The sequence below is a fragment of the Podarcis tiliguerta genome (genome assembly GCF_965153285.1).
Source record: "Podarcis tiliguerta genome assembly, chromosome: 18".
Lineage (NCBI taxonomy): Eukaryota > Metazoa > Chordata > Lepidosauria > Squamata > Lacertidae > Podarcis > Podarcis tiliguerta.
This window is the reverse complement of record NC_139551.1, coordinates 3,586,290-3,596,964: the sequence shown is the minus strand read 5'-3', so window position 1 is coordinate 3,596,964 and position 10,675 is coordinate 3,586,290. Positions and strand designations below refer to the sequence as shown.

Sequence of the window (10,675 nt, the reverse complement as noted above, 5' to 3'; positions counted from 1 at the left end):
AAACCGGGGGGGTTCGCTGCAATCTGGAGAAATGCCTTTTCGATTCAAGAACTGCTGGCCTGCTAAGGAGTCCAACATTCTCTTGTCTCTGGGATTTCCTTTTTAACACCCTAGGTCTTTTTCTTACTTTCAAGGAATCGGATGAGATTGACACCCGAGGCAGCCTACTGTGAATTTCTCCCTCTCATTTCCCGGGCTTGAGTTGGGCTGCCGACATTTCCGGAGGAAGAGGCTGACGGATCAGGCCGGTGGTCCGGCAACCTGTTCTACAACCTGTTCCCCGGTCCTGAATGGGGTAACTGTGCCCCAGAAGGACCAGGTGCGCAGCCTGGGGGTCATTTTGGACTCACCGCTGTCTATGGAGGCGCAGGTCAGTTCTGTGTCCAGGGCAGCTGCATCTGATACACAGGATGAGACCCTCCCTGCCCACAGACTGCCTCGCCAGAGTAGTGCATGCTCTGGTTATCTCCTGCTTGGACTACTGCAATGCGCTGTCCGTGGTGCTACCTTTGAAGGTGACCTGGAAACTGCAACTAATCCAGAATGCGGCAGCTGGACTGGGAGCGGCCTCCGAAACCATATAACACCTGTCCTGAAAGACCTACATTGGCTCCCAGTACGTTTCCGAGCACAATTCAAAGTGTTGGTGTTGATCTTGAAAGCCCTAAACGGCCATATTCCTGAAGGAGCGTCTCCACCCCCATCGTTCAGCCCGGACACTGAAGTCCAGCTCCGAGGGCCTTCTGGCGGTTCCCTCATTGCGAGAAGCAAAGCTACAGGGAACCAGGCAGAGGGCCTTCTCAGTGGTGGCGCCCGCCCTGTGGAACGCCCTCCCATCAGGTGTCAAGGAAATAAACAACTACCTGGCATCTTGAAGTCACCAGAAGGCAGTCCTGTTTAGGGAAGTTTTTAATGTGTGACATTTGAATGTATTTTTAATCTTTGTTGGAAGCCACCCAGAGTGGCTGGGGAGACCCAGCCAGATGGGCAGGGTATAAATAAATTATTATTATTATTATTAATATTCTTACTGTGGCCAAAAGGGAAACCAGCAAGTGGGACCCGAGCGAAAGAGCAACGCCCTCCCTCGTGTGGTTTCCAGAAAGAGGGCATAGCCACTGTGGCTACTAGCTGTTAACAGCCCTCTCCCCCTCCACGATCTCGTCTCATCCTCTTTCAAAGCCATCCAGGTTGGGTGGCCTCATGTGGCAGGCAGTTCCGCAGGTTAACTGTGCATTGTGCGAAGGAGGGCTTTCTTTCACCAGGCCTGGGGAAGGGCTCTTGCTCGGTGCCAGATCACCTGCTTGGCATGCGGAGCGTCCCTGTTTCAATCTCTCGGAAGCCCCTGGAAGAGACCCCTGTCTGAGATTGGGGACAGCTGCTGCCAGTCCGTGCAGGCAGTAACGAACTCGAGGGCCCATTGCTCTGACTCAGCTTCTTCCGTTCCTAATCAAACCCAATTTTCTTCCTGTTTGAAAGCATTTCTTTTTTTTTCAGAGTCATGAGGACTAGATACTTGTTTTACTTTTAAGGGGAAGGCTGTAGCCCCGGCCTGAAACTCTGGACAGCTGCTGCCAGTCCGTGTGGGCTGACTCAGCGTTAAGGCACCTTCCTGTTTTCCTTGCCTACGAGAAACTGGAACGGAGAGGTCCTTGGGGTAGATCTACTGAAATCAACAGAGATATCTAACTTAAAGTCCGTTCGTTTTCCATAAGTAAAAGCAGAAGATTTGATGTGCATCTTCTGTAGTTGTAATTTTGCCGTATTATGGGGAAATCTTAATAAATAAATAAAAACTTTTAGAAAAGGTCTGTTAGTTTCAATGGGTCAACGCGAGTACACGTCGGCTGGCCACGATCCGCTCGTTTCCATCTTGCGGTTTCACCTTAAAACTACGAAGCCTCTTTGGAAAACACCTGGAGGAAAACCAGTGAGACGTTTTCTCTCGCTGTATCAAAAATCTGGCCTCCTTCCCCTGTTTATTTTTTAAAAGGCGAACACGGCGGTTCATATAAGAACCCGGTTTTTTTAATAAATGCATTTTGTGTGTGTGTTTGTGTGTGTCGATTTGTTTCCAAGAAACGCAACTCTGCGTGGTTTACAAAGGACTGAATGAGGACGAAGCGAAGGCGGGAGCAGGTCATTTGAAAAACATTTTTTGATCGTCGAGAGATTATTGCAGGTTTTTTTTTAAAAAAAGAAAGAATTTTAGGTTTCTATTTTTAAAAATTAAAAACACAACCAACCGACAACATTTTCCCCACCCTCCCCAAGGAAATTAAAACTTAAAATAATAACAGAAAAAAACCCGTCCATCAAAACCATTCATTCTCGGCAAAGAGGCGTTAAAAAATAATAATAATAATAATAATTCATAATAATTCATAATCACAGTATTACGCCTGGTGGCAATATGTACAGGAATAGAACAGCTGTTCCAAACAAGTCCCTTGGCTCAGAGAAAGACGGGGGGGGGGGGGGTCGTATTTGCTGTTTTGCAGGGTCCCCGTCCCTGCCGGCCCCCGCCTGGCGAGAACGGAAAAAAAGATATCCATCGAAAAATGATTAAGCACCAGGGAGGCAGTCTTGGGGGACGAAGTATTCTTGCTACAGTTCCGTGATGGGTGGAGAATCCTGTTTCCTTTTTCGGTGGGGGGGGGGGGAGGTAGGGAGGGAGGGAGGAGGAACCAAGAATTTGGATAATATTTTAGGGATCAAAAATCTCGTTTCCTTAGCCGTTAAAGTAGACCAGTGGATCCGTCCCTTCCTGACCTCCCGACAGCAGCAACGCAAGCAAGGGTCATTCTGGGATTCTTGTGCTATTCTCAGGTATGGCACACCTGGGGTCAAGCGAGGAGAGCTGGGGGGGGGCAAACTTGGCCTGTGTAGCCCCCCAGGAAATTGGTGTGTGGTCCTTTCACTTCTTCCCCCAACCCCCAAATTGGCTGCCCCCTGGCTGTGCTGCCCAGATGAGGGGCCCACAGGAATTTAGTGGGGAATGACAGATGGGCACGATGGCGGGCGTTTTACGGGCATCCCATACCCCAGAAGGAAGATTATCTACAGCAGGCCCATCCAACATGTACAGTCAAACCTCTATCGTCGGACGTAATCCGTTCCAGAAGCCCTTTCGACAACCGAGGCACGGCTTCCGATTGGTTGCCAGAGCTTCTTGCACTCAAACGGAAGCCGCGTCGGACATTCAGTTTCTGAAAAAGGGAGCATTTACCGTATTTTTCGCTCTATAAGACTCACTTTTCCCCTCCTAAAAAGTAAGGGGAAATGTGTGTGCGTCTTATGGAGCGAATGCAGGCTGCGCAGCTGTCCCAGAAGTCAGAACAGCAAGAGCGATTGCTGCTTTCGCTGCGCAGTGATCCCTCTTGCTCTTCTACGGTACTTGCTGGAGAGATTCCCGAAGGAGGGGAGAGATCCTGTTGCGCTCCTGTTTCCCAGCTTTAACTCTCCTATATAAACCCAATTTTATGTCTTTAAAACCCAATACAGTCCGTTGTCGGACGTAATCCGTTCCGGAAGCCCGTTCGACAACCGAGGCACGGCTTCCGATTGGTTGCAAGAGCTTCCTGCACTCAAACGGCAGCCGCGTCGGACATTCGGCTTCCGAAAAACGGAGCATTTACTTCTGGGTTTTCGGCGTTTTTGGGAGTGGAAACGTTCCAAAACGGAGCCGTTTGGGAACCAAGGTTTGACCGTGTAGACTTCCTTTCCTAAGTGCCATCAGGGCCACTCTTGACACCAGCTGGGCTCAATTTTGGGAGGTGGTTCTTACTCAAATCCACATTGGATGCCCACCATTGGATTTTGGGGGTGTGGTCCTCCCTCTGGGGGATTTTGACCGGAGGGCCATGGGCAATTTTCGCTGGATGACGCAGGCGAGTGCAGGGAGCAGGGCTGTCGACCCCAAACACCCCACTGCTTAGAGTTGGGCTCTCTGGGACCCTGGTGTCTGTTGACAAACACTTGCGGATGATGCCCCAAGCAGCCTGTTTGAGGTGGGGATGGACACACAGACAAGACAACCTCCATCGCTCACCCAGTTGTGTCATACATAGTTGGCTGTACCATGTGCTGGTCTCTTCCCCGCCTTCCCCCAACTCCTCACGGGGTTTAAAAGCAACCCTCCCACGGCACTGCAAACCCCTTGCCCAGCCATCGTGTCAAGTCCATTGTCCTCCTCTTTGGAGCGACGGGCAGAACATCTCCTCTCCCGTAGACCGGCGACGTCTTACGCAACAGGCGAGGCGTCGGTTTGACCTCCTGGGTCCGGATAGCAGTGGGTCCGCTGCACCAACAATAGTTAACAGAAACGGGGGGTGGGGGGTGGGTCTGAAGCAAAGGCTGATTTGGGCAGAGCAGGATTCTAGTCCTCTGTGTGGTTCGGGGTGCCGCTGGTCCCCTTTGGCTCCTAGACCCCCCAATCCTAGCTGCCTGGTGTGTGCGTTTTGCGAGTCAGGAAATCTGGCCACCGTGGTTGAACGGGCTGCCCGCCTTTGTCCAAGGGGACACAGAGAGAAAGGGGGGGAAACAGAAGGTGTCTCTTTCGGTTCCAGTTGCAGAAAAAAGACCAGCACAAAAAAACCCAAAACCACGAAGCTGGAAGGAAGAAACAGAGGGGGGTTCAAGGAAGGAGACTATATTTGGTCTAGAAATTTTGAAAAGCAAAACCCCATGGGGTGGGGGAGGTGAAACAGAAACCCCCCCAATGGGGTTGTATCCCGGCCAGACGAAAATGGTCCGCAGAGCGTCTTGGAAGCACAGAACCTGCTTGCCTCCCGCCGCAGGCTTTCAGAAACCGGTCTCTTGCCTTCTCTGTCCAGCTATCTCGCTGATCCTTCCGCAGCCCCAGATCTGACGGGGTGTAGCGGGGGCCCGGTTGTGAACCGTAACAGTGGCTTGACCTGGGAAATGGAGGCAGGGTCCGTCCACCTGGCTGTCTGAGGTGCCCCGATCCGCAAGCTCGTCTGTGGCTGAGACCGCAGTTCAGAGATCCGTTGACTACACACCCTTCCCTCCCCACACAAAACTGAACAAAGTCATCGCCGCAAGTTCTCTCTTCATTCTTCGTTCACGCCCTCTCTCTCTCTCGCTTTTTCAATCCTCCCCCCCTCGTTTTTTCCCCCAGCGGCTGCTGAAAAGAGCTCCGGTTTTCTTCCTCTTCTGTCCTCACCTAGCAGGGCTAGGAAGTCAGGATAGTCCAGAAAACCGGGACCACCACCACCACGAAGAAAGTCTCGGGGACCCGGAAGCTGTGGCAAGAGTTATTGCTGGTGAATATCGGCTCTGGGGACTCGTAGAGAGAATCGTCTGCAAGGAAACAAAAGAGGGGGGTATAAGAAGGGAAAGAGGGAGTGAACGATGTACCGCTGGGTATTTGACTCCCAGCAAATAAGCGAAAATGTTCGGAGCAAGGTCAAATGATGGTTGGAAATGTAAGGAAAAGGAAGGCACCTTTCTCCACATGTGGTGGAACTGTAAAGCGATAAAGGAATTTGTCAGGGAACTGCCATCAGTGCCGGAAGGAGAGAGCAAAATCCAGAGGGATTCCGGAGAGCGTCCCAGGATTGGGAGAGGCAGCCCATCTTCTGGGGAAGAGAATCAGCGTAGCACCAGTGGAGAAGGGGGGCAGATGGGGGAAGCGGGGAGGCGGTCCCATGACTCCTTGCCGGGGACCAGCGGGGAGAGTAGAGGTCCTCCGCTGCCTACGCGCTCCTTGCGCAGAAGGCTTTCGTGCAAAGAGAGTAGGAGAAGACTAGGCGTCAAATAGCTTCTTTGCTGGAAGAAGTTTAAGAAACGCTCACTGACAGATTCTGCCAGCGATTGACAGATTCTGCCAGCCAGGTGTTTGCACTGGCTGACGCAGGAGCAACCCCTAGAACCATTACAGAATTCTGGGAGATGATTTGTAATGAGTTGAAAAAAATGTTTTAAATGACCTTTGTTAAAAAAAACCCAGAAGGCTTTTTGTTAGGAACTGTAGGTGCAGAGAAACCGAAAGAACTGAAAAGACTGTTTATGTACGCTACGTAACAGCTGCAAGGATGTTGCTCACCCAGAGTTGGAAAGATGATAAGATGAAGGTGGACTGGCAGATGAAACTATTGGACTATGCAGAGATGGCATGATTAACAGGGAAAATGAGAAATCAGGAGGATCAAAACTTCAACAGAGAAAACCATAATGAGGTGGAAGGAAGTCAACAATACAATAGACTGGAAAGAGGTTCAACCCAAGGCAGATGATATAATGTACAAAAAACACTGGAATTGGTTTAAAGTATATTAAGTAATACCTATCGATAGATAGATATTTTTATTGTCAAATCTTTTCATTTGATTTGATCAAATTGCACCCCTCTTCCTATGCCCCTGGTGACTGGGAGTGGCCACCAAGACCATATAACACCGGCCCGGAAAGACCTACATTGGTTCCCAGTATGTCTCCGAGCACAATTCCAAGTGTTGGTGCTGACCTTGAAAGCCCTAAATGACCCAGTATCCCCGAAGGAGCATCTCCATCCCCATCGTCCAGCCCGGACACTGTGGTCCATCTCTGGGAGATTTCTGGCAGTTCCCTCCATGCGAGAAGTGAGGTTACAGAGAACCAGGCGGAGGGCCTTCTTGGTGGGGGTGCCCTCCCAACCGATGTCAAGGAAATAAACAACTATCTGACTTTTAGAAGACATCTCAAAGCAGCCCTGTTTAGGAAGTTTTTAATGTTTGATTGTGTTTTTAATATTCTGTTGGGAGCCGCCCAGAGTGGCTGGGGAAACCCAGCCGGATGGGCAGGGTATAAATATTATTATTATTATTATTATTATTATTATTATTATTATTATGGAGGAAGCACATGTTTGTGGCGCTCCTTGCCCGATGTGGGAGGAAATTCCATAGTTTAACAGTGCACCCTGCAAAGAAGGACTTCCTTTTGTGCAGTGGTTTTGGGAGGCAGCGATGCTTCTGAATACTACTGTATTTTTTGCTCTATAAGACTCACTTTTCCCCTCCTAAAAAGTAAGGGGAAATGTGTGTGCGTCTTATGGAGCGAATGCAGGCTGCGCAGCTATCCCAGAAGCCAGAACAGCAAGAGGGATTGCTGCTTTCGCTGCGCAGAGATCCCTCTTGCTGTTCTGGCTTCTGAGATTCAGAATATCTTTTTTCTTGTTTTCCTCCTCCAAAAACTAGGTGCGTCTTGTGGTCTGGTGCGTCTTATAGAGCGAAAAATACGGTACTTGCTGGAGAGATTCCTGAGGAGGGGAGACATCCTGTTGCGCTCAGGGCATCCGGCCAGCCACTGCGAGAACAGAACGCTGGACTAGACGGGTCCCCCTTTGGCCTCACCCAGCAGCCGGGCTCCTCGCTGGACGGTGCATTTCTGCAACCCGGCTCCGTTTTCATCTCGCCGTTTCCTGGCCCCAGCCCAGCCGCCCAGGTTGCCAGCTTTCTCTTGTGGGCAGTGTGGGTGTGCAGAAAGGAAGAGGGTCAGGACTCAGAGGGAAAGGGCTGCGTGTTGACAAGCTCACAAGCCGCCCTCTGGCTGCCTCTCGCAGGCAAGAGTCCATTTCAAAATAAACGGGAGGCATTTTTATTTATTTTTTTGCTCAATGGACCCTGGCCAGCCTGTGGAGCTCTGCCAACCTCTTCCAGCGCCAAGGACGCCTCTTGGGGGCTGGTGGCCTGGCAGATTGAGGTTGAATCCTGACAAGACAGAAGGACTGTTTTGGGGGGACAGGGGGCGGGCAGGTGTGGGGGACTCCCTGGTCCTGAATGAGGTAACTGTGCCCCTGAAGGACCAGGTGCGCAGCCTGGGAGTCATTCTGGACTCACAGCTGTCCATGGAGGTACAGGTTGATTCTGTGTCCAGGGCGGCTGCCTACCAGCTCCATCTGGTGCGCAGAATGAGCCCCTATCTGCCTGTGGAGTGTCTCGCCAGAGTGGTGCATGCTCTAGTTATCTCCCGCTTGGACTACTGCAATGCGCTCTACGTGGGGCTACCTTTGAAGGTGACCTGGAAACTGCAATTAATCCAGAATGCGGCAGCTAGACTGGTGCCTGGGAGTGGCTGCCGGGACCACATAACACCGGTCCTAAGAGATCTGCATTGGCTCCAGGGATGTTTCTGAGCACAATTCAAAGTGTTGGTGCTGACCTTGAAAGCCCTAAACAGCCTCGGTCCTGTATACCTGAAGGAGCGTCTCCACCCCCATCGTCCAGCCCGGACACTGAGGTCCAGCTCCGAGGGCCTTCTGGCGGTTCCCTCCCAGGGAGAAGTGAGGTTCCTGGGAACCTGACAGAGGGCCTTCTCGGTGGTGGCGCCCGCCCTGTGGAACACCCTCCCTTCAGATGTGAAGGAAATAAGCAGCTGCCTTCTTTTTAAAAGACATCTGAAGGCAGCCCTGTTTAGGTAAGTTTTTAATATTTAATGCTGTATTATTTTTAACATTTGATTGGAAGCCGCTCAGAGTGACTGGGGAAACTCAGCCAGATGGGCGGGGTATAAATATATTATTATTATTATTATTATTATTATTATTATTATTATTATTATTGGCCCTGCCTGCGGTCGAGGGGTCAAAGGGCGGCTGCTTCTCGCCCACTCGATAATCTCGCCTGCAAAAGGCGCCTCGTCAGCCGGCGGCGCAGAAATGCGTCGGCTAAATTACTGCAAACGCCGTTCCCTCGGCTTGTCTCGTCTTTTAAAGTTTACGACGGGATTAAGGGTGCTTTTTGCAGGATCATAGCCAGGGGAGGAGGGGAGGGAAAGAACAACAATATCCACAGATGCCAATCCCCCCTTTGTGTTCCGCGTTCGGCTCCACCGCTGCCTCCCCCTTCACCGTCCAGGATTATTATGAGCAAAATGCTTGTCGTAATCACAGAAGAGGGAAGGATACGCAGGGAGCATAAATAGCTCCGTTGGTAGAGCATAGAATGACAGAAATGTAGAGTTTGAAGGGACCTCAACCGCTCTGGGTCCGAGTCCAGCCCCTCCAGAGCAGGAGAACCAAGCCTGGTCCATCGTCCCTGTGACAGCCCTTAAGATATCAGAAGATGGCTATCATAGCCAGTGGCGTAGCGTGGGTTGTCAGCACCCAGGGCAAGGCAAGTAAGTTGCGCCCCCTAACCCGGGGCAAGGCAAGTAATTTGCGCCCCCCCCCCGCTGCACTGTCCCTCCCCCAGATAGTCCCTCGCTCTCTCTCCGCACCGCACTGCACGCCTGGCACCCTCCCTTCCACAGTGGGCGGCGACCCGGCGGCTTGGATCGGATTCGCACAGCCAGCACTGCAGTGAGAGAGAGTGAGTGAGCCACGCTACGCCACTGATCATAGCTCCTCTCAGTCTCCCCTTTTCCAGGCTAAACACACTCAAGCTCTTTCGACCATCCCTCGTACGGCTTGGTTTCCAGACCCTTGATCATCTTAGTCGCTCTCCTCTGGATACCTACCAGCTTGCTGGCATCCTCACCAGGCTTTTAATCTCAGGGTTGTGGGTTCAAGTCCCACATTGGGTGAGAGATTCCTGCATTCCAGGGGGGTTGGGCTAGATGACCCTCAGGGTCCCTTTCAACTCCACAATGATTTGACTCTATGAACCTGGGACCTTCAGCAAACAAGACAGACCGCTGCGAAGCTATGCGATGAAGGCCCTGTGTGAGTGTCTGGAGGCGGTTGGAGGATGGATGGCGGCTAACAGATTGAGGTTGAATCCTGACAAGACAGAAGGACAGTTTTTGGGGGACAGGAGGTGGGCGGGTGTGGAGGACTCCCTGGTCCTGAATGGGGTGACTGTGCCCCTGAAGGACCAGGTGTGCAGCCTGGGGATCATTTTGGACTCACAGCTGTCCATGGAGGTGCAGGTCAATTCTGTGTCCAGGGCAGCTCCCTCTGGTACGCAGGATGAGACCCTCCCTGCCCGCAGACTGTCTGGCCAGAGTGGTGCATGCTCTAGTTATCTCCCGCTTGGACTACTGCAATGCGCTGTCCGTGGGGCTACCTTTGAAGGAAACTACAACTAATTCAGAATGCGGCAGCCAGACTGGTGCCTGGGAGTGGCCACCAAGATCACAAAACACCGGTCTTGAAAGACCTACACTGGCTTCTGGGATGTTTCTGAGCACAATTCAAAGTGTTGATGCTGACCTTTCAAGCCCTCAACGACCTCGGCCCAGTATCCCCGAAGGAGCGTTTCCACCCCCATCGTCCAGCCCAGACACTTAGGTCCATCTCCCGAGGGACTTCTGGCAGTTCCCTCCCTGCAAAAAGTGAGGTTACAGAGAACCAGGCAGAGGGCCTTCTTGGTAGTGGCACCCACCCTGTGGAACGCCCTCCCACCAGATGTCAAAGAGAACAACTACTACCAGACTTTTAGAAGACATCTGAAGGCAGCCCTGTTTAGGGAAGCTTTTAATGTTTGGTGTTTTATCGTGTTTTTAATATTCTGTTGGGAGCTGCTCAGAGTGGCTGGGGAAACCCAGCCAGATGGGCGGGGCATAAATAAAATAGTAATAGTAATAATAATAATAATAATAATAATAGTAATAATAATAATAATAATTACTATTACTAACTTCCAATGGGATGTATTCCTTCGTAAATGGGTTCCAGGCAGCAGCCTTACAGTGAGGTCCTACGCAGGTCTAAAGGTAAAGGTAAAGGGACCCC

The 10,675-nt window shown here is 51.3% G+C and overlaps 1 protein-coding gene across 2 annotated transcripts in view; it reads right to left on the bottom strand.

The window, feature by feature from the left end:
• Positions 1 to 4,635: 4,635 nt before the first annotated feature.
• The window catches only part of EFNA2 (ephrin A2), a 182,254-nt gene continuing 176,214 nt past the window's right edge, over positions 4,636 to 10,675 (bottom strand). For both annotated transcript variants that reach the window (XM_083421970.1, XM_083421969.1), the window contains exon 5: positions 4,636 to 5,322. In XM_083421970.1, coding sequence (XP_083278096.1) covers positions 5,195 to 5,322 — 128 coding nt within the window. In that variant the 3' untranslated portion in view covers positions 4,636 to 5,194. The remainder of the gene's footprint in view (positions 5,323 to 10,675) is intronic.